Source organism: Struthio camelus, chromosome 3 (assembly GCF_040807025.1).
Source record: "Struthio camelus isolate bStrCam1 chromosome 3, bStrCam1.hap1, whole genome shotgun sequence".
NCBI classification, from domain to species: domain Eukaryota; kingdom Metazoa; phylum Chordata; class Aves; order Struthioniformes; family Struthionidae; genus Struthio; species Struthio camelus.
In genome coordinates this window covers 107,550,091-107,573,952 of record NC_090944.1, presented here as the reverse complement: position 1 = coordinate 107,573,952, position 23,862 = coordinate 107,550,091, and the positions used below count along the sequence as shown (strand labels likewise).

Here is a 23,862-nt window from a genome sequence, read left to right as displayed (position 1 = left end):
TGTTTTGCCATAGGGCATGCTGGAGAATGGGCCATAGAAATGGAGCACCTAGCTCTTGCCTTAAGAAGCAATTGCTGCAAATATGTAGGGTAGCTGGTGCAGTTACAACAGCTGGTGCTGTGCCATGCTAGCCCTGCACTTGTGTTCGCTGTGAGAAAAGGCAGGGGTGCCAGCTTCCCTGCTTCTGCAGGCCTTTTATAAGTTGTCTGGGTGGCTCGAGGGACTCCAAATAGGATACAGAATTGCTTTGCTGTAGATTGCTCCTCCCATTCAGGGGATGGGTAGATCATGGCACCTGTTCTGTTACGCTTTTGCTGTGAGCAGGCTGCAAGCGAGGATGCACTACATGCTAAGCAGAGCCTATTAAGGTCAGGGACCCAGGAACTGTCACCAGGAGGGACTCCTAGTAGGCCTGTTCAAGGCCATGCTCCATGGTTACAGTGTTACACACCACATTACCAACCCTTACAGCACCCTCGTACCCTCGCTCTGTGAGGAGTATTCCTGGGGCTGGGCTCACACCGCCCCACTCATCTAACTCTCCATCCAGGATGGAGCTGCTGCTCTCCAGCATGAAAACCAGACTTCCCCTGTGTGTCTGCAGGGAGCCGGGGAGCAGAAGGGCCCCCCGGCTTTCCTGTGCCCATAGCCTGGGGTTGCTGTAAGGCATCACAGCTAGCCCCCTGCCGCCGCACGGGGCCCTGGAGAGAAGAGCAGGGGCAACCCTCGCAGAGAACAACTTGACCATGTCACTCCCCAGCCTGGGCGGGTGAAGCAAGGGCTTATTTCTGCCGCCTGGGGACGGCTGTCCCCGCTCCCCCGTGCAGCCCCCCGGCTCTGGGTAGCCGGGCCGGGCACCGAGGGCGGGGGGGAGGGGGGTGCGGCGGGGCCCCTTTAAGCGGAGGCCCTGCCCCCCGGGCTTGACACGGCCCGCCCCGGCCGGCCAATGGGCGCCGCGGCTGCCGCGCTGTTTGTTACAAGTTTCCCGTTGCGGGCAGAGGCGCAGAGCGGCCGCGGTGCGCGGGGTGCCCGGGGCGGCGGCGGCGGCGGCCCGACGCGCAGCGGGGCGGGATGCCCGCTGGGGCAGCGGGCACCGGCGGCCGCAGGGGCGGGGGGCGCGTTAGACCGCTGCCATGAGCAGAGCCCGGGGCCTCGGCTAAAGAGCTTGGCCGCCTCTTTAAGTAAACACCTTGCACCAAATGTCCCCTCGGAGCACCCTGCCAGCTGTTACCTCCGTTCTTTCTGAAGCATAACGGGGGGAAAAAAACAAGCAAGGGAAGTTTTATATTTATATTTTTTTCAGGCATTTAAAAGATTCTCCGCCCCCCTCCCCCCCACCCCCCCTGTGCTGGGGGCTGAAAGACAGAGTGCAGCGGGGGAGGAAAGAGAGGGGCAGAGCTGAAAGCGAGCTGTCCGGAGCATTGCCCCCCTGTGTACCTGGGGGTGCTGAATGCAAGCTCTGCGGAGCTCCTCCAAGCGTAGCAGCAGCTCGGCAGATGTAGATGTGTGCATGCTTAACCCTTTCTTGGCCCTTCGGATTTATACCATGCTGAAGATCCTCACCAAAAAGCTCAGGAACCAGAGTTTGAATGAAATCCAACCTTTCCAGCTAAAGGTAAGAACATCCAGTTTTGTCTTCGTTGTTTTTTGCACCCTTCAGGTAATTAATAATAGGGATAATAAAAGGTATTAACTCTCAGTGTTTATTATGCTGGGTCAGTTTCCTCTCACCCAGTGTGTTCAGTAGGAACTGGCCTAGACTGTATTCCGGTTACTAAAGTCTCTTTCCTTTGCATTCAGGGTTACCCTGCACAATTCATTAGGTGACACAGAGAAATGAATAGTCATATGTGTCTGTATTTTTTTAGTCTAGAAATATTTATTTTAAATGAGGTTTACATTTAGCTACATAGGCATATGCCTGAATATCTAGTTATCTGTGTCTGTGTGTGTAATCTGTAGTCCCTAAAGACCTCAGCAGGCTAGAACCGCACTGTGCAAGGTATTGTACACAAACAATCTGCCTTAAATGCCTTTCTGTTTGTTATTTACATTTCTGTCTCTTTTGAGAGAAGGCCGGGATCTTAGCTGAAGTTTGCAGTCTGGCTCACTGCATTGACCCGTGGCTTTTCTAACTTTCCCTAGGTCCTTATATAGTTTTTAAAAGGAAAGCTAAGACCACAAATTCAGGATAAGGAATATCCAAGCCCTTTCTGCCAAATGCAAAGAAGAATTTCTGAACTATGTGCAATGGGATAAAAATGGAGTCATGATGAGCTAGTTACAAAAAGTAGCAGATTCTGATCTGGTGAAAGTGTTGTGAATCTGGAGGTACTTGCTCAAATCAGTAAAGTTATTCTGGACTTGCATCTGTGCTGCTGGAAGTGCAACGTCTGGCCTCAAATCAAAGAAGGGATATGGGAAAAGTAGCAGCCCTCATTGCCTGGGATGGGGGCTGGGGATCCACATACTCGACTCTAGTGGAGTCTTTTGTATGTGTTACACAGAGGCGGATTGCAGTAGGTCTGCACTTCTGCACAGTCACTCTGGCTAGGCTGATGGCAACTTTGTTAAAAACAGTGCTGATATTTTCTCAAAGTTTTTCATGTCCATGCACCACTTTCTGCAGGGATTGCAGATTCTGTGGTTTTGGAGGGAGGGAGGATTAGATTTCTTTGGAAATAAAATAAGAGCATTGCTTTAGGTTGTGGTGGACGGATTCAGTGCAGAATATCTCTGTGCAGAGGCAGCGGGGGATTTCTTTTGAGCATTACGTCCATGGGCCTTGTGGTTGTGATCACCTCCTCTATATTTACTGTTTTTCTCTTGGAACTTCAAGTTGTGAAACCATGAGAGTTTTCAGAGAGCAATCTCAGGGGGATATATGCAACCTTCAGGACACTTTGGGGGCACACAAGAAAAACTGTAGGAGTGGGCATTTGCAGCCATTTTGTTCATTTTAGTGCCAAGGTTTTGTGTTGCAAACAGGTGGGCTGCTTTTTTGCAGCCTCAGCAGAGAAGACAGAGTTAAGTTTGCAGTGTTTCTTGAAATTCTGATATATAGACCATGAGAGGGGGCAGTGCAGTCTGCCATGGGTAGTGATACAGTGACTGGTATACATGTGTATGGGCAGAAAGCCAGACTTTCACACTCTGGATCTACATGTGTTTTGCTAGGCCATTGGGGACTATGGGTGTCTCGCCTTGCTCCAGCCTCATGCCAGTGTACTAATTGTTAATAGAACATGCAATGCTCTCTCTTAGGTGTTCTTGCAAGTATGGACATGGGATAGGTATCACAAAGAGAGAGACGGATGGGAGCTCCCCACTAGATACAGACAGTGTGATAGGTCCTGGTTGCTGGTATGATTTCTCTCCGCTGCCTTTAGATGCTTGTGGAACAGCCAGTCGCAAACTGGACTTCGGTGTTTTCAGCTTCCTCGTAATCTGTCTGTCAACCATGCAGGTGTGTATGTATTCTGGTATGTGTTATTTAATAGGTCTAGTCCTGCTGGCCTTGAACCTATCAAAAAGTTTTTTGGTGTGGGCATAAAATCAGGTCTGTAGCAGAGTCAGCAGAGGATGAGGGACTAATTTTGAAAGAATAGGAATGGATCTCCATTCACAGCCCAAAGCAAGAGCTTTCTGAGCTTTAAAAAAAAGTATGCTTAGCTGCTTTTCTCCTTCATTACCCACTTGCTTTTGCACTTTATGATCTTTGTTAGAAGACTCTAAATTCAAGGGAAGACAAGTTGCTGTTGTGTTTCTAGCTTCCAACAGTTCCAATCAGGCAAAGTCCCAGGAGACTGTCCTTGGGTAGACTTTCAACTCATTTTTTGTAAACTTGGGAAATTTGACTCACCTTGGATTGGCATCCAAGCTTTGGGAATGTTTTTAAGATGACATTTATGCCCACTGTGAAGATCTCTTTTTGTATCATCTCTCCTGAATTGGTCTAGTGTTGCTTTGGTGGGTCTTTCTAGTCTTCCCTCACTTGGTAAAGCTAAGAGGCTGCCATTGCCTCATATAAATGAATTGAGGAGTTAAACATGCTTTGGGTGCTGAGGTAATGTTTTTTTTTTGTTTTGTTTGTTTTGTTCTGTTCTTTTCTTTTTACTAATATTAGTCTTTAGGCAGTTGACCACTAACTCTACTCAGAGGGCTTTGACTCAGAGGTCTGCTGGTTCATGCTAGTGTTGCTGAAGAAGTTATTGTCCCTTTACTGCCCTTTCCCCAGATGTTACCCTAATGGGAAGGGAAGGAGTGGCTGGCTGATGTATTCGCTCCTGGTATGTCACCCACTGTTGGAGCAGCGTGTACTGTTAGCAGTTTCTGCTTCTGGCAAAGGTGGCTGGGTTGTGAAGTGTGACTGGCAGGGTTCAAATTTGTTTTATCCTGGAAGGACTGGTCCTGCTGATCTAGCTGTCTCCTCGCTGGATGTTACTATCTCTGTTGCAGGGGTGGATCAATGGCAGCATATTGGCTGTTGCAGTCCATAGTCCAGCCCATTGGCTTCAAGTACTTCAGCTGCTGCAGATAAATCCAAGAAGTGATGGTGAATTGGAGCCTGATGTCTCAGCCTGTTGTTCAACCTCCTGCTTCAATGGTTTGGTGTTGTTTGCTAGAGATTAGGCCAGAATCAAGAGTTCTCTGATTTTTGGCTGACTTCTGGAAACCAAGAGGCAAAAGCAGATCTGAATTTGCAGGTTAGGGTTCATCTTTGGTAACAGCTGGCAACTGAGTCTGTTCCAGAGCAGGCTTTGTGGGACAGAACAAAGGAGTAAGAAAAAGGGGATTGTGCCCACTGTAGTGAAATGCTTCAAATAAGGGAAGCAAAAGAGGCCTGTAACTCAAGGGCTGAATTTTTAGCGGGCATCCAGTATTACAGTCACTACACTACTTTTATAGTTTTGAATTGGTTAGCGCTGAGATCCTCTCCAAATGTAAGTCAAATTGTTTGAGGCAGCTTTTTAAATATATGTTCTGGAGTTGCATGTGTACTCCAGAGTCAGAGTGCACTCTCTGCAAATGAAATGACTTGTTCATCCCCACAGCTTGGGGTGCAGAGGTTTCTCACATAGATCTTGCACATCTTCTCCAAATCCTTCTTCAACTCTTGTGCCCTTGCATATTTGTGTAATGGATATAGTGTAGGTGTCTATTTTGTAAGCTTTGCTTGCAAGTAAGCTCCTTGGGGCAGGGAACATCTGGTAGGAACAAGTCTGTGCATTGCCAGTCAAACTAAGCCCTTAATTAGTGGCCCTAGGTGTTATCAGAATGAAAAAGTTGGATTGTGGTATATAAAAATTAACTGGCTGGAACATGTAGCTGAAGAAAACTAAGTACTTTGAGGGTGGCGATTCTATTCCAACTTTGCTGTCAACACAAACAACTTTGGAGGCGGCAATGAAGTTGATGCTTTAAACCACAAGAGTTGTTGAATTATTTATATACCTGGAATATTTCTTTTTAGCATGGGCAGAGGTACTTAGGACATGTTTAGTCGTTTCCTTAATGTCAATCAATGTAACAAAGTCTTATGTGGAGTCTGTTTTGGTAACAGAAAACTGCATTTTTCTGCTGCTTAATTCTAGCCTTATGCTTGCTTAAAAGGGAAGTATGGCCTAAGCTCTAACAAAGCCACCCTGTCAGCTCTCCTTATGTATCCTCACAGCTTGTACACAGTACATACACAGCCATGGGGACCAGCAACTCATGCCAGTTACTTTCTGCTGGCACCTGCGTCTAGAGTCAGCTCTGAGATTCTGTGCTGGCTGGCTGGCCCTGACAAGTGACTGGGAATCGTCCCAGTCCTGTGTGAAGAGGGTTCAGTCAGCTGTGCACAGGCCATGGGCTGGCAGGCAGTGACTTCTGAGTCACTGTCCTGGTGGTAGCTCGTTACTTTGTAGAGCCGGGGGTGTGTTCCTTAAACTTTGTCTTCTCAGCTTAAAAAAAAAGAGAGAATCGATGTCTTTATTACTGACACAGAATGATGTATTTTCAAAGCTCTGTATAAGGCCTCATGATTTTTGTGAATGAGGGCAGAAGATTAAATTCCTCTGATTTTTGGGGGGGATGACTGCTTGTCGTGTGCTGGGCCAACCGCTGGTCTCCAGATTGACAGAAGAAAGCTTTGCACAGTAGAAATGTGCCTTCCTCTGCCTCCTGTAGTGTGTGAAGGTGTTCTCTTCAACATACCCACCAGATTCATTCCTCCAGGACTGTAGGACTTGTTTTTAAATTTAAACTTTTCTTTTACTAACTGGTGGTAATATTAGACTCTTTGTCTTAATCTCACTCAGGAGGAGGACAAGCACTTGCATGAATGTGAGTGTGTAAGCACAGTTTTGCCTTTCAAAATGCCTACTAATATGCCTCAAGTTAGGCTTGTAACAATTTGGACTAAAATGATATTGGTAAAAAATAGTGTGATAGATACTTATCTGAGGTAAAGGGCACTATGGCTAACTGCAGGCACTCAGAAGGTATCAGCTGTTGAGACCACTGCCCGAGGCCTCATAAAGTAATAGATTTGCAGTTCTTTCTACTCGGCTTCTAAGTTCTGAATCTTCGGCGTTTGTCATCTTTTCTTGTGCAATCATCTAACGCTGATAATCTCCCATGACGACTTAATTCCACAGTGTGCGGCAATATTTTGCTTCAATAGCAAATACGGCAAGTATGGCAAAATGGGAATTTCGTTGACTTTGGGGTAGTTTAATGAAACATCCTGCCAGCTAGCCTCATTTATTACTAATGCGAAAATATGGACTAGATTTTTTCAACAAGTCCATAGGCCTATGTTGCAAATAAATCTCATTGTTTTTACTTGTGTTTCCCAATTCTTGATGTTATTTAAATGAAAAATTGTATTCTGAAAATGTAATCTTGTATATTTAATTTTTGCATTTCAGTGAAAACAGATCAGTCCATCTTGCTTTGCTGGACAGTGCAGGTCTACTTAATTTTCTGTTGTCGTGCACCATCTTATGGCTCCTGAATGTTATGTTGCACGGTTTGGGATGCTAAAAGTTTACCTGAGCAGAAAAATGGCTTATATTTGAATTAAAAAAAGAAAACAGACCCAGGAAATCATTTATATTATGGCTCTTACAAAACTGTGGTTCACTGTGGTGGTGTTGTAACTGTTTTTTTTTTTCCCCCCACCCCCCACCCCCAAGGCTCACATGCCCTTAGGACACCTCTGTGGAGTGCTGAGTGGGCAGGGCACCAGCACTCTGCTGTAGCATGCCAGGCCAGCTAACTTTCCTGGCGCCCCTTGGAGTATTCCTTGGGGCACAGGAGCGTTGGGATGCCTCAGTATGGGAACCAAGGGGCTATTTTACTTTCTCAGTGGGAAATATATTCTCCCCACACACCCCCAGCATAGTAAACACCAACCCCTCCTACCCCCGCATGTTTATCTGGAGCCGTTGTTTTCCTGTTCACTGGGATTTGGGTTACCAGGTGACCCAAGTCTGCCTAGCAACCAGTGTCACAGGCATATGTGCTCTCAGGGCTGTTTTCTCCTGCAGTAGCTGTTGTACATGGACATGATCACAGTCTATTTGGCCTTCTCTTACCACCACTGACCACCAGAGTCAGCCAGCTAAGCTATTTTTGAATAGATACCAGCACCACCCACAACCACTTAGCATGAACACCCAGGCAGGGATTTAGAGGAAAGCCAATTAGTTATGACCTTTATTTGCATAGAAGGCATTCCCTATGTGGCATAGACTGTACTGTCACACAGCCTCTCTCTTCTGTGACTGAGGCCTAAAAGTTGATGGAGAGGCCAGGTGGCCCAGTGTGACCTACACAGAGCTGTTTCCATGCCAGTCCAGGCACAGGTCTGCCTGAGCTGTGGAGGGGACACCACATGTGTGAAGCACATTTGGAAGACCGTTTTCTTCTGGATCTGCTTGTTCCCTCCTTGAGGGTGGATAGCTCAGGGTCCCTCTGGGCGTTTCTCTCCTGGCTTGCTGTGTTTTTCTCACTTCCCGTCTCCATTATAGCCTCTTCCCTGCCATGGGCGGGTGTCTTTGGACACTGACCTGGCCTCTGTGTGTACCTTAGTCCATGTAAAGTCCAGATTGTTCCCTTGTTGTAGGACAGACATTCTGAGCTTAGGACATCTCCCCAGCTGCTGACTGGGGAGGAAGCAGATTTTATGTGGAGAGTCTCTCTCTACTTTTTCTATAATTACTGCCAGCATGCCAGGTGCTGGCCCAGGTAGACTTCTGCTACTTTCTCTTTGAGATAGCCCCAGCTGAATGAGACTGCTGCAACAGAGTATCCTTTGCCTGTGTGGGCATATCTGTGAAGTGCTCATATGGTAACCTTTCCATTTCAGCCCTGATAGCCTCATGAAGGGTAAAATACTGTGGATACACACAGAAACTTCCTGATGTACCTGGACATGGGAAAGTATCTTGCCTGGAAGACTTGCAGCAAAACAGCTGCATGACTGCTCGTGCAGTGTTCTGAATTTTCCTAGTTGCTCTAGGATTTGCATGTCAGAACATCATCTGAGGGAGCAGGGTCTAAAAGCCCAAAGAAAGCTTGGTGAGTGACTATCAAATTTTCAGGCAGTTGATGTGGGCCAGGTCTCTATTTCCAGCCCTCTTCTCCCCCAGCTTTTCTTAAATAGGCAGCCAGCCCACTATCCAGGCTCGCTGCAGATGTTAGAGTAGCTGCTACAGAGCCCCTTCAGCTTGCCAAGGCTCAAGCTGTGGTGCTGGGAAGGGAGAACAATGCCTGTGCCTCACTGGTGTGAGACCTTCCAAACAGATGTTGTCAGTGAGGGGATGTGGTGAAACCTCAGGAGGTGCTTGGCAGACTGTGGGGCCATGGCTTGTCTTCCTCAAATCAGGTGCTGTTGTACGGGCCCGGGGTGGTCATTGTACCTAGCACACACATGCCTGGGATCACCTCCCAACCCTTGCTCCAGTGTCAGCCCGTATGAGAAGATCTAGGGGTTCAGGGCTGGAAAAGCCTCCTGAGGAAGAAAGGAACTAATGCCTGAGCCTAGGTGCTCTAAGGAGATTGTTTATTGGTCGTATTTCCCATTTCAGGGATTTGTTGCCCTGAGGTTTGTTGCCTGACTGCAAGGCAGATGGTTTTTACCTGAATTTAGAACTGTGAAAAGGCCAAAGATATCTGGATAAAGTACTCCCAAATACTGCAATATTCAGTAATGTGCACAATGAGCGTAGATAGACCTAGGTTTCTGATATTTCTAGGGAACAAGCTATATTCATTGGCCTTGAGTAACTAATTAATTGAGTGGAGTAGGCTACAAACCTGATTTTGAGCCACTGGTTTCAAGGAGATCAGAGAATTCAACTAGATGATGGTGTAAAGGTCTTTTCTACTCCCACTCATTTTATTCAGAAATCTATCTCATTTCATTCCTTCCTACTGGGGTCATACTGTTTCTCTGATGCAGGCTTTTTTAGTTTTTTGTTCTTTTGGGGAGGTTTTTTTTTTTTTTTTTGACTACTGTCCTTACTTCTTGGCATGAGAGGCCACAGTCTGCAATGCTCTTTATGGGCATAAGACAAGACAAGAAAATTTCCTTTGGTTGAAGGGGTATTTTCTATCTCAAGGAAAGGTGCCAGATAGGCAGCTAAATACATCAGTTTACTGAGAGTCTGTCTGAATGTAAGCTGGGAAAATATCAAATAATCCTTCCGTGTCCTGTCACCCAGTTATTGCACATAAAGCCAAGTGTTTGTTCCAGGCAGTTGTCTGCAGCCAAACTGTTTGTGTGTGCGTTTTTGGGGGGGGGGGGTGGTGTTTTATTATTTTTTCCTAGGAGTTAGCTATTCAGAAGAAATAAAAGGTTCTGTGGCCAAAGGTTGGTTAACAGGAGACAACAGTGGTATTTGGTGTGGAACATGCAAGTGACGTCATTTAGAGGCTAAAAAAGCCAGCAGCTTCTATGTATGTATTTTTGTCCATAAAAAAAATTCTTTATTCTGGCTTTGATAGAACAAGTCTTTTTTGGGGAAATTCCTCAGAGGTATTTTGCATTGGGCTGCAGTGCAATGCAAATTTCTCTGTCTTTCACTTGAAATGGTATATGGGGGTGCCAGTTTAGTATGTAACACTTAGCTATCATGTCAGTAGTTGTCTGTGTTGAGTGAGGTGAGTCTGATCTGCAAGAGCATCATCAGGTTTTGTGTTGGGTATCTACTTATATTGTAACTTTGCACATAAATATGCATGCCCTGTATGGCCTATTTCCATGAATGGAGCTTAAGAGTAACGATCCCACATTAGACCAAGGGTCTATTTCCCCCCAAATCCTCTCTTTCACAGTGGGTGCGTGGGGAAGATTGCAAGAACCGAGCAAACATACTTTGGTCTCATGAAATTATGGAGACAGCAGTTCTGTCAGGATTAGTGATCCTATGGACAGATGCAAGAAAAGAAGTCCACCTCTCCCCCGAATATATGTTTAGTCTTTGCATCCACAGAATCCTGTGGCAATGAGTTATACACCTTAACTGCATCCTGTGGAAGGATCACCTTTTGCTTCATTTGAATCTGCCTCTTATTAACTTAATTTGGTGTTCTCTGGCTCTTATATTGGAGGAGACGGTAAACATTCAAATCCTTTCTTCATGCTGCTCATCTCTAACCTGTTCCTCTGTGTGCGGGAGGAGGAGACCGTCTCTTTGGACAAATCCTCCTGAGTGAGGACCACTGCAAATCATCTGGTGCCTGCCAGGAAAGGATTTGGCATGCTGCAAGCCACGGCAAGTTTTCGAGTAATACTAATTCTTACTTTAAAGACACTTGACTAGATGGATCAAAGGTCTGATCTTGAAAGATAATCCTACATTACTGGCTTGCTCCATGGTGAAACATCAAGTCTGATCAACTCTGCTTGCCCTCAGAAGGGTTAACCTGGGATTTTTGGAGGGGGAGAAGCCTGAAACATTTGTGTTCTGGCCACTGAAATGCGTTTTCCAGCCTTACTGTAGGGCATTATTCCTTGTGTTTGCAAATCCAGCTAATGTAGTTCTTTATGGCTGAGCAGAAGTGAGTGTTGAATGAAATCTCCCAACAAAGGCAGCTTCTCCTCAGCTAGTGAAGTATCTCGCAGTGATGGCAGTTGCCCTCAACAGTTTTTCCATTCCCTGCTCAGAAGACCTGTGACCAAATATATTATTTGTGCCAGCTCCTGTTAGGCTGTGCTTGCCTGGCTGAGGTGGCCCATGCAATGATGGGGAGTCACTATAAACTGTCAGAGAAGCTGGCCTGTGCAAAGGGACCTCTTCTCAGTGCAACAGCTTAATAACTGAGTTAAGTTAGTGGGAACGGGGTGCAAGTTAGGAGGGGTGGGGAGACGAGTATTTAAATTCTTGTGGGCTCAGCAGGAATGATTGACACTGGTATGAGTAGCCATCTCCCATCCTCCACTCTCCATACCTACGTGACAGATAAGACTGGCTATGCTATAGGGTTTCCTCCACTTCTGGATGTCCCTTCTACTGGCTTTCCCTAATGTCTGAAAGGGTTGTCTGCCTGTGTTAAATAGCATCTCTTTTAATCTCACAGTGTTCAGGGCTGAAGTTCAGCTTCAGATGGGCTGGAAATTACAGAGGAGACCAAGTCACTGTAGTTTAATGCAGGTGGATGAGACTGAGGGATGAGGGTGGAGCTACAGTTTTTAGTCCTTCAGACTCCTCCTTGTCTTTCTGGACCGTTGTGCTGTGTGGTGTTAACACTGCTGTGAGATACCACTCCTGCAGGGTGCGAGCCAGGGGAATGCTAGAGCTCCCTGCTGTGAACTGCCAGAGACTCTGACCTCCTTTGCAAACGGATCTCTTCTCAGCACAACTGTTTCATAGGTTGCTTCTTCCTTCCGCCCTGTGTTCCTGACACTTTACTGCTGTTTTCTTTGCTAATTCACTTTTGAATTACACATGTAAAATGCTGCCTTCAGGCTCATAGGATGAGAAATGTAACAGGTGGATGATAGTCTTCCAAGAGAGTCCTTAAAAATTGGGTATGGATAAGCCATAAATCTCTTCATCACATCCACAAAGCTGTGAGTAGAGTCACAGAGGTAGAGAGAAACCTACTGTGTGGCTCCTGCCACGTGCAGGTGACCTCTGGGTGTTTTTACTGAGCAGAAACTGAATGGTGGGAGGAGAGTAGGAGACTTGCCAGAGACTTGTTAGAATGTGATATATCTGGAAGCTTCACTTGCACGTAGAAGTGGAGTTGGAGGAATGTGTGGTCTGTGTCACCATAATTGGTGTTGTAAACCTTAACGAGCCCCTTCGGCTAACGACACGGATAGTTCCGAGACATGCAAAAATTCCTGCTATCAGAAAGGATGATGTATATCACAATATGGAACTGTAGCATTCCCCTTGCTCATGTTCAGTGGAAGTAGTAGTATTCAGTAAAACGTAGTGGTCCAGGAGGACAAGAAGGAACTTGGGGGACTGAAGGCTGTTTTTCCATCTTTGTTACCAGGCCACATCCATCTTCTGAGTGAGGGCTGTGGTGACTAATTACTGTGTATAATTTCCATCGTCGTGAGCTGCTGAACTCTAGCCCTAAACACAACTGCAGCAGTATTTATGCAAAGAAGTTTTGATTCTTGTACTGGCTTGAGTTTATCTCGAGTGAGATTTAATAGGGCTAGCGTGTTTTAAAAATATTTACTCAGAGCTTCTGAGAACAGACTAATGGTGGATAGGAATCAATGAAAGAAGCTGTTACTGTGATTCATCTGATACAGGTGTGTCAGATTGGATCCCTAGCTGTTGTAAAACAGTGCAGCTCAATTGTAGACACCAGCTGAATTCAGTTCCCTCTGAACTGAGACCATTAGATCTTTGCCATTTCTGATGACTTACAGAGTGCATGTGATCATGCGCCACGGGCTCATTAGTGACAGGTATTGTGCTTCTCTGGAACAACAGTGAGACATTGGGACTTGTTGCTCTTTCCCCCAAGCCCCTGGTGCTTTCATCCTTAGTCCTCCTCTGCAGAATGTTCCAAGCTTGGCCCTGGGAAGGGCAAGGAGAAATCTAGAAATGGATATTTGATATGGATTCTGACTGCTGCAGGAGAACTGATGTGGGGGAGATGGGAGTTGCAGAGAGTCCAGCTGTACTTTGTGGTTTTGGCATGAACAATATTTTGACCCGTCTTTTTGGGCCCTTTCCCAGTGCTGAACCCAGCCACTGTGCTTGGGAACTTGACTCTGCATGGAGTTCTCTGATTCACACTACTTGCAAATGAGTATCCCAAAGCCCAGGACAGTGCCCTGTCTCCTCTGTACTTCCAGTCAGGTTTGGCCAAAATTGTGACTTCTTTCCAGAAGACATTAGATAAACAAACTCACAGTGCAAACAGTGTTTTCAAAACATATATTAATTTTGTCCATGGGAATACAGGACGGTGAAGGCAATAAACAGACAACCAACATGCGTGTGTGTGTGTGCGTGCAGACACACACACGTGAATGTGTGTGCGCACACGCACTCGTGTGCATCCTTACCGTTCTCTGTAAGCCTAGCACTTTCCTTCCTCACGATCTAGGTAGCCTGGCGTAAGCCCATGTTTCTGGAAGTCAAGGTTCGTTCTGTTCCACCCTGAGGAGAAGCTCAATTTTCATACTCTCTGGTTAAGAACTTCCACCCTGAGAGCTGCCAGTCACTGCGTTACTGAGTGTCTGTAGGGTAAGCATTCAACAAAAATGACATTTTTATTGTTTAAACGTTGGGGACTGGGATACCTGGAGTGACCCTCTACTTCCTTTAGATGTGTGAAACAACTGAAGGTTAAATTAGAAGGCCTATGCAGAAGATAACATGGTTGACTGAACTTGCACCTTTCCTGTAAAAATAGGGATGTCTTTGGCATGGAACAAGCCTAGGAAACAAAGGCCTCAAGGAGTGCTGTGCCCCACCAGCCCATCACCAGTTTAAGCCAAACAGATGCTTTATCAAGATGGACAATGTTTGAGGGTTAAGAACACTAGGCTTGAACCTTAGCAATTTGCGAGAAAATGGGGAAAGACATTTGGACACAGACCTGTTGTGAAAATAAGAGTAAAGTAGTAATAATAGAAAAATAGACTTCAAAAAGTTTTTCCGATCTAGGACTGTTCTGACTGGAGGTCTAGCTGCTGAAGAATCCCAGCTGTAAAATCCCAAACTAGTCTGGGCATTCAGGTCTGACTTGTGGATGCTTGAAGGCTGAATTGAACCTTTTCTGTGGTCTCTAACTCTGCTGCTTTACCAGAGGAGAGAACGTGTATTGCAGCCTGTTTTGTTAGAGTAAATGATGCCTATAATGCTGAACATCTCTCAAATAAAGGAGTGCTTGAGTGAGAAGGAAAATTAGGTATTAATTTGAAGGTCTGTTTGACTCGGTCCTTCCCTCTTCCTCATGTTGTTCCATACAGTTCCAAACTGCTTTTCAGTGTCTGCCTCCTGTATGTTCTCACTCTCTCTAATTCAGCGTTTCTTCAGTGCTGCTATTGAAGGGATGGCACCTCCTTCATTCAAGATGAAGCAGTGTCCCATGGCAACTGCAGCAATTGTTTACCTGTAAAAATAACAGTGGGGAAATTTAGTAAAATGTTTTCACTAAAGCCAAGCAGTTGGAAAGGAGAAGATCCAGCAGCAGAGCCCTGTGCTGTAGTTGCTTGTGTCTCTAGCAGCTGTTCTGTAGGCAGTACAGCAGGCAGAAGATACGTCTTAAGTGAATATGAGTTTCATTTCTCCGGTTTGAAGTCTGACGAAATGGAAATCAGCTCCCTGCAGCAGAGATTTAAGCAGTCATTGATGAGCTCTTTATCGCTTTCTGATTTTGTGCCAGGCACCAGAGAGTGAGGCCGACGCAGCAAAGTCTCATTCCGAGACACACTGGTGAGGCTTCACTTAGTGGCAGTGGTGCCCTGGAATCCCACGCTCAACGGAGTGAGCCTGTGTGGTAGAGCGCCCTACATCTGGTAGGGAAGGCAGTATTGGCTCCTCCCAGGGAAGCTACTTCCCTGGAGGCAGACTGTTCCTAGACATGGGTTGGGAATGATACCTTACAGCCTACATGCGTTCTTGATGCAGGCTGAGAAGGAGAGGAGCAAAGAAGGGGGGAGCCCTGCTGCTTCAGCTAGTGTAGAGAAAAAAGCTTTAGCATGGAAGAACAGGAGTTTCCCAGCTTGAGGGGAACAAGTGAGTGAGTGAAGAGACTCTTCCAGTTCATGGAAGAACTTATTCTCCTACCTTTTTCCATCACAAAACAGTTCATGTCACAGATATGTTTAAGTATCTTCAATACACGCATCATCGGGTGTCCTGCAAACAGTAGGAGCAGACTCTGCAATCAGCACCGGAGAAGGAACTTTGTGGTTTCCTCCCTCTCCTCCCCATTGGCATAGAAACATGCTTTCCTCAAAATTTTGCACATCCGGATCGATGCTTACTGAAATGGCTAGGCAAATGATTTTGCAGTTACACCCACATACTTAGCCGCATTGCTTCTGTGCTCACAGATGCTCACATGTGTGTGCTTCCAGCTCTTCAGGTAGCATCTGTGCAAAGACATGCAGTTCATTGTGTGTTTGTCTCCCCTGCTTCTCATGTATGCACCCTCCTCTCCATCAAAGCACCCCGTTGGTGTTTTGTTGCTTTTTAGGGCAATATGGCCAGGAAGTAAGGCCTGTTGGGAGGTGTTTGTTACTTGTTCTGCCATAGAAGTGAGATTTCCTTTTCTTTTGTAATCTCCTGTATGATTCTTAATGGATTTACTGTTGTTCATGTAGTAGCAGGCTAATTTTTCTTTTGTAGGCAAAAACCAAGAGGAACTGCACTTTAATAGAGTATTTTTTTTTTCAGCCTCTTATAATTTAGGGCTTCAGACTGTAAGGGTGACTGGACCTTTTAGGATTTCAGAAGAAATGTGCTATGGGTGAGATCTTCTTTTAAGAGAAATTATGGGAGTTAGGATGAATGGCTGAATAGGTATCTCTGATTGCCTTGATTCTGAAAACAGTGCTTAATATGTTACTCATAAAAATCCCAATTGGCTGGAAGAGTGGGTGTCCCCTCCCATCCCCCCCCAAGGCCAGCATCTGGAAGATGACTACCACAACTGTGGGAGCCCCATTTTTCTATGAAGCCTTTCGTATTGTCCTATTCACTTTAACTTCTTTGGGATATGTGATGGGACCAAATCCACAGACTCAGTTTCCTCTTGTTTGAGAGAGAGATGTCTTCTCTCTCGCAGGTGCTCTGAACCTCTAGAGAAGCATTCAAGGCAACTCCAAATGAATTAGTCTTGGGCTGCCTGTGAGACTAAGGAGGACTTAGTGGGCATGAGTTGTCAGTTACGAGACTTGGGGCTGGCTATGTTGCACTTGTACGGGGAGAACTCTATATATTGGAAACTCAGGACCAGTAGATATAAAGACCTTCAAAATGTCAATCAATCCAGCTCAAATCCAGCTCTTGATTTTATTTATCTCAAGCCAGTGGTATTGTGTGGTAGCTCTTTGACCTACATGAGCTAAATGTTGCTGCCTCATTTTTGGAAGCAATGCCATGCCTTGTGTTGACATGTACACAGCGCAAACGGTGGAGCTGATGTTTCCCTTTTTTTAGTACTGTCAAAGCCACTAAACCTCCTTGAAAACCCTGCTACGTCCAAGGGAAGGATTTTATGTGTGAACGAGCCACAAACTAAGGTCTATACCTCTCAAGTCGGAATTGGAGCCTTAGCTTTTCTGATGAAGACCAGGCCTCTCTGTCTCTTTGTACAGCACACTAGCGTAGTGGCACCTCAGGCTCAACTGGCATCTCTGCAAACTACCGTGAAATAAACAAGGTATTCTACCTGCTCTAGGGACAAGTAGAAGCTGTTAATTTGGTGGTGTTCCTCAGCACCAGCTGCCTCTATTAAATAACATATATGTGTGAATGTATACAATAAAATTGTAGTTGCTGTGGAAAAATAATGCCCAGCATTTACTTCAAGAGTATTAGAAATGAGGATAAATCTATGCTCCTTTCCCCATTCATAATTTGAGAGCTGGAAAAGCATTTTTAAAGAGAGCAACAAGATAGGAAAATATTTTCTAGCTTCTTACAGGGCAGTGTAAATATAGAAGGACAAAAGGTAGCTCTAAAAGGGGAGGAGGGAAAAGGTGGCAACAGACTTTCAGGTTTGAAAAAAAAAAAAAAAAAACATGGAGGAGGGTGAAAAAGTAGGTGGGTTGACTTAACAGCTGTCAAACTCCATGTCAGCCAGAATTTCTCTGCTACTCCTGTTATTTCTTTATATTCGCTGTGCACATCTTCCTCTCACAGGCACCTAGTTAAATGTAGTTGCTCTTTCGGGTGCCAATGAGGCCAAGACGCTCCAAGGATGTTTCCTTAGGAACAGTGGTGGAGGCAAAATGGGTCTGTATCAGTGTAAAAGTTGCATGCTGCCTCACCTTCTATAAAAGTTAAGGACAGCACATCAAACACTTCTAAAGTGGAAACACAGCGTGTAACCTTTTGAAACCTATTGCCGCTAGATACTATTGTGGGCAAATAACTTACAAGACAAAGCTATGAATGATGGGAATGTCTGTTGTTATTTTGTATAAAAAGGCATAAGGTATAAAAAGCTCATCTTGCAGTGATCCTGTTACTGTCTCTTGTAAGAGTTTCTTCTGAAGTATTATGTTTTCCTTCCACTCATTTGGTTTTGGCTACTGCCGGAGACACAAATTTAAGCTGTATAGATAAAGTAACTTCCAGGTGCGCTTTATGCAGCAGAACAAAAGTCACTTTAGGAACAAGATGGGTAGGATTTCTTCTGCATAGGGAACTCAGCAGGAGTTGGACCTATCTTACTTGAAAAACTTGACTTCAGAACTCTCAACCCATCTCAAGAAGATAGTTGAGAGGTACCAAGGTACCAAGTTTGTTCAGTGTTAGAATATGTTTAGACTAAGTAGGTATTTGGGTATAAGGTGAGTAGTTTGGTCAAGTCCATTGACTAGCTCAAAGCAAATATTCCTGAAAATTCCTATTACACAAAATATGAGTTCTCCTTTCTCTTGGAGCATTTAAGGGTGTTCAGTGATACTGCAAGAGTCAGTGCTGACAGGGAGAGCATACTGTTATTGTTTACATTTCTCTGAAGTCCTGTTTTTTTATTTTTATATTACATTCTTCAGAGCTGTCTTGTACAAAAGCAAAAGATGCGTCTGTTCTTTGGTGGCCTGTGTGTGTGTCTTCAAGGGGGATGTGTGGGCACATACATAAGATGGCTACAGTGACACACCACATCCATTTGTGGGTGCCTTGCAAGACAATAGTGCTGTTGACAGGATGCGTCTTTATTTCAGAGGTGGGTTTTGGAGATTCAGTTGTCCAGGTGAGGTGGATGTGGTAGGCTGTGATGGTTACAAGCTGTGTGTCTGGGGAGCTAAGGGCAGAGTATGTTCGTTTGTGCTTGGGAAAGAGCTGACAGTGTGGTAAGGTGGAGATAGTGGTAGGCTGTGTGTTTTGTGTTGCTGCAAGGAAAAGGGTACAATGAGATTTTAAGGTTGGGAGATGAGGATGTGAATACAGGGAGGTGCTACGACAGGGTGTGTGTGGTCAGTTGGGGTGGATGCCTGCAGGATATGGGTGGGGAAGTGGTTTCAGCAGCAGCAGGAACAATGTTCAGTGTTCACAATGAAGCCTTTTCTTTCTACTTGTCCCCTAGATCTCCTACCCCCCAAGTGACGAGGACAGCGACGACTCTGAGGGGGAGAACCAGGAACTTGCTCAGATTGACAGAGGTAAAGGGACAAGATAGGAGGGTCCTGAGATGCTACAGCAGAAGTGCATTTTGCTTTTTGCCTCTGCTCTTGGAAGTGCCTTCTTCCCAGTCCCGACTGTATTGCAACCAGGTGCGTTAAGTCAGTCAGCTTGAAGCCTTTGGGACCTCACAGGGAGAAGCTGCTGAAATCAGAAGCTGCAGTCACACTTTGCTTGGAAAAGGCAGAGATCATTAACCACAGGTCTCTAGTCAGGTCAGAAGCAGGGCTGGGACTGACACCTCAGCTCCTATTCCGTGCTTGTGTATCTACATCATCTTGTTCCAAGTTAGGAAACCGTTTCCTCACCGTTTCCAGGCTTGACCTTCCCTTCCCCCATTCCTGAACTCATTCATCTGATTAGCTCCCTCCCTCTCTCCCTCCTGTACCACTGATATTGGGCAGCTCTATCCTTGGACCTAGCTGAGGTTCTATGACAGAGGAGAGACAGGTGCTGTGCTATTACTTTTTGGACCTGGTGTGTAGCAGCTCAAAGCTACAGTGAAAGGGAAAATTCTACTTGGCCCCATGCTTCAGTGTGTTTAGTGTCGATGAAATCTGCAGTAAATGTGTCTGTTGAGCTCTGCTAAGTCACTGCCCTTTGTGCATGCCCTGTGTTTTATATGGGGTTCATGATCTGGCCAAATTTAGGCAGATTTTTATGCAAGGGTGGGAGAAGTTAAATTCCTGACCCACAGGACGTGTCCTGCCAAAGTTCTAATCGCTGCTCCAGACATTTAACCTAGAAAAAGTTTGGCAGAACAGTTGAAAAGGTGCACAGCTTGTGGCTGAAGGCAGGCTCTTTTATCTGGCATACTTTGTAATAGAGGACCTTTACCTCCAAAATCCCAAATCTTTGCTATTTGAGGCATAGATGTGCTGCTTAGAGTAATGTAACTTACTTAACTTCCTCTTCCCTGAGAGCTGGTCACTAGAATGTCATGTTTCTGGATAGAAGCAAGTGACTAATAGCACATTTGGTAAGATAATGTCTTGTGCAGATTCAGGGAACGAGATGAGCAAAAGATCCATATTCTTGCTATACAACTAGACTTCCAGGCGACAAGTAGCAAGGTGGTATCCAGCAGACTGGTCTAAACTAAGATCCGAGAACTTCCGAAGGGGAGCATTCAGCAGGAAGTGTTTCTTCTGGGGAAGAAAAGGAGGGAAACAGTTCAGAAGTTTACTTGGGAAGAAATAAAGAAGGTCGGTCAGGAGAGCAGGCCCAGTTTGATAGGATGTGGATGCAGCTCTGCTATTTCTTTTTCCCACCAGAGAGAAGACGGAATTGTACCTTAACCCCTCTGGCCACCAACCAGCTTCAGAATCAGGAGAATCAATGCTGCAAGGTTCGGGCCCTTTTCCATGCCAGCCTGGATCGCCACAGCTCGGAAGAGGAGCTGGAGCGTATCAATCGAGAATTCGCTGCTGAGAAACGAAAGTGGTCCCAGGTCAGCAGGCTTACCTGCTGCAGTGACAGCAACAACACATCCTCCAGTGATGAAGAAGTGAAGAACTTGTGTGCCATGTCCTTCCGGCCTGTAGCAGAACAGACCGATAGCTTACACGCGAGCCCGAGCCCCGTGCTGTTCAGTGCCTCCCCTCCTAAGAGACTGCAGCCCCTGGTGCGGAACCCAGCCTCCAGACCTTTAATCTTCACAAGCGTTGGGGCAGGCTTTGAGCAAGTCATGCCTTGTAAGAGACATCGACAAGGATATGGGGATAAGGTCAGCAGGCCCAGCCTGGACCTGGAAAAAATGCAGCAGGTAAGGCGGAATTTCTTACAAGGAAAGCAGCATCACTTGAGAGCAAGTGTTGTTGAGCAAAAGGGAAAAAGACTTATTGAGGCAAGGTTCAGACAATTCATAATGTTGCTGCTTCTTGTGATCACCTCTTCAGAGCAATAATCAGTACTTCTGTCTGTCTAGGATAAATTAGGCCTAAGTTTAGGGAGGACTTCTCTTCAGAGATGAAGCCTCTGCTAGTTGAGTGTTTCTTGCCAGAGATGGGCTGTTCTCTTTCTACCCGTTTAGAAGGCAGCATCCATACTGACCAGTTTATCACGTGACATAGGAACAAAATCCCTGGAGTTTGCTGCAGTGGAGTTGCCCCTTTTGCCATGAGCTGACCCATAGCATTCAGTCTGAAAGAAATGGTTGCTCATGGCTATATAATGAAGTATCTGAGTGATGAAAGTAGTCCTAGATGTGATGATGATGGATATCACTCCACATTTCTTGACCTCCTTGGGACTGGGTCGCTTTTTTACTCCTGGGGATTTTAAAGCAGTGCAAAACACTGTATGTTGTTTTTCTTACCAGTTTACAACTAAAAACTGTTTACAGTTTGCTCTAGATGCACTTATTCCTGATTTTGCAGAATTTTTGGAGAGAGCTTGAATTGAGCTCTGTAAACACTTGGAGTTTGGGAAATGCTTGGAGGCAGGGAAATGTGGTAAGGAATAGAGTGGTGGCCTGCCTGGTGCTGGTGGGCTGGGCTGTACACCTAGCACCTCTCTTTCAGAAGGTGTTGCTGCAGAGTTAATATTTCAGTTCTTTATTATTTGTCTTTTATCTTGCACTGGTATAGTGTCAGTTTGAAAGAGTATCTGCAGACATCTGCTGACTCTGGTAAACTGCAGTCTGTTAAAGATGATTATTCTTAATTCTGATTTCCTCTAGTTTGGGAAGAATTTCTCTGGCTCTGTTTGGCTGGATGTACCAAATTTAACCTCATTAACATCCCCTTTAAGCTTGTGAGACAGTCCCACTAAAAGAAAGGACTATGTATTTATTTTCCAAGATCTATAAAAGCGAGCCCCCTCCATTTCCCCATTACGTAGCTGCCTGTTCTCAATCCTGTTGACAGCATATATCCCATGAATGCATAATGCAGAGTCTTGTGGTTTCAGTACAGTTCTCCTCACCCCCTCCTTTCCCTTCTTGCCAAGTCTCTGCTCAGAGAACATTCAAAAGGCCCAGTCCTGCATTTCACATCACCCAAATCTTCTGCTGATCCTAACAGACTTTTAAAATTAGTCTCACATCATAATGAGAGGAGAAAAAAAAAGCTGAAGAGCCTGTGCCTTGCTCTTTTTTTTTTTTTTTTGAGTGTATGTGTAAGTACTTGGAGAAATTTACTTTTCAGTCCAGGTACATTCTCCGATTCAGATTCTAGGTTAGCATCTGCCTACTCTGCCTTAAGGGGACCTTCAGCATTGTGTTTGGGAGTGTACTGGCAAAGGACAAACTTATAGCAGGTTAGAGGCTAATTTGCATAAGCTTTCCAAACTGTTGTGTTTTTTCTGGGAAACCTTATGAAAATGGTTTGCTTCCTGGTCCTTCTGCTCACTGCGCTTCTGTGTTAATTGTGGCAATGAGTCTTGCAAGAACTGTTGACATCTGATCTTTTTTTTTTTTAAATAATGTTTTTATTGTAAATGTCATTAACACTTCTAGTTTTTGGAATCCCAGCTTTAAAGAAAGGATATTTAGCTGATGGTTTTGATTTATAAGTATGTACCTTTTTTTGCCCCTCCGCCCCTTTCCCCGATACACACACACAGAGAATGGGATGCAGCCTGAATTCTGTAACAAGGAATTTTTTTTTTGGCTAATTTTCAACCAATAAAAGCTTAAGGCTTTGTGATTAGTTCTAGCTTGATCTAGAAAGTCTCGTTCCCTGCATGGTTTTTCTTGCTACCTATACTTATTTCTGTTACAAAAATCATGACAGAAATAATCAATGATCTTGTTTCTTATGACAGTGGTCTGGGCTCAGTTTTGAGTTCTGCCACAGAATCCTTTTGTCGTGAAGTTAGGCAAGTTATGTTCAGTACCTCTGTTCCCCGTCTATAAAACGGGGCCAAGGCATTCCTTTCTTGATCTGTCTGCATTCTCCAACAAAGGGGACTGCTTCTTGCTATAAATATCTGGGCAACAGTTGACATCATGTATTTTTTAGTAATGAATACTACGGAAATGAGAAATGATAATATTAACCGGCTACTCTAAGGCTACTCAAACCTGAGCTTTGAACGTCAAGCTGTTCTTGCTTCTTGTCCTGATTATAATGTACTTGGCTGTGAGAATACAGCTGATAAACTTGATATATGGAAACTATTCTGAACATAAGGTGCAGTTTCCACTCTTGTCCCTGAGCCTTACATTCCATTCCTGCAGTTCTGTGGAGCTCACAATAGATGACAAAGAGTATCAGGCAAGTCTCGTTTGAGCTGTGAGCAAATATGTCCTGAGACAAGAAGGTACTTTTGGGCGCATGATGTGGAATGGGTTGCTCAGGAGTGGGTAAAGAGATGCAAAGTGCTTTGCCTTTGCATCAGATCCTGTCTATGTTGGATAGTGATGGAAAATGGGTCCCAAGAGCTGTGGTGTGGAGAGGATCTGGGTTGGGAGTTTTAAGCAGTTTTTGGGGTTGAACAAGGGAGTTTTTGCAGCAAGCCCATGGTCCAGCAGCATGTGGTGTCCAAATGTCGTCTTGTGCTCTAGTGATATGATGTCTTTTGGTTAGGGAGAGAAGTAAATTTAGGAGAGATAAGTGGGTTAAATGAGTGCCTTTAAGGGGGCAGGGAACTGCTGTGTTTCTGCCTCTCTAGATTATTGATAAATAGGGAAGGCTGTGTCATCTGAGCTGTTCAATTCAACCTCCCTCAGCAGGAGAGGCTGTACAGGAGCAGATTTAAAAGTTCTACCCTGTTTAGATGCCAGACCATGCCTTTCCAGCTTCACAGGGCACTGTGATGTTGCACTTTTGTGCCACAGCCATGAGTTTGGACAGTTGGTGGGTTTATTTCCTACCCTGGCTGGCTGATTGGCAGCCACCTATCCTCTTCCCTACTGAGGCTCAGCGAGAGGAATTCAATACATTCTTTCCTTCGCCCCTCCAAAGGACTAGAAAATTAGCTCAGAAGGCTTCTTCCTTTCTTTCCCTTAATTGGTCTGAAATGCCCTGGCTCGTGCGGACACATGCATTGCTCCAGTGAATGCCCTCTCCCAGCTGTGCCTTGATCTCAG

At 45.2% G+C, this 23,862-nt stretch overlaps 1 protein-coding gene across 8 annotated transcripts in view; it reads left to right on the top strand.

Moving 5' to 3' along the window:
* The first annotated feature begins 996 nt into the window (after nucleotides 1-996).
* LOC104144971 (uncharacterized) overlaps nucleotides 997-23,862 on the top strand; it is a 58,639-nt gene continuing 35,773 nt past the window's right edge. For 3 of the 8 annotated variants that reach the window (XR_011140350.1, XR_011140351.1, XM_009676248.2), the window contains exons 1-3: nucleotides 1,037-1,615; nucleotides 18,736-18,811; nucleotides 20,105-20,595. Coding sequence is in view for 6 of the 8 variants with exons in the window: in XM_009676248.2 (XP_009674543.2) it covers nucleotides 1,451-1,615; nucleotides 18,736-18,811; nucleotides 20,105-20,595 (732 nt within the window). In the remaining 2 variants the exon portion in view is untranslated. Of the gene's footprint in view, nucleotides 1,616-3,264; nucleotides 3,467-4,458; nucleotides 4,707-13,572; nucleotides 13,713-18,735; nucleotides 18,923-20,104; nucleotides 20,596-23,862 lie in introns of all 8 variants that reach the window. The other 5 variants (XM_068939574.1, XM_068939573.1, XM_009676252.2 and 2 more) reach the window with 5 other exon arrangements.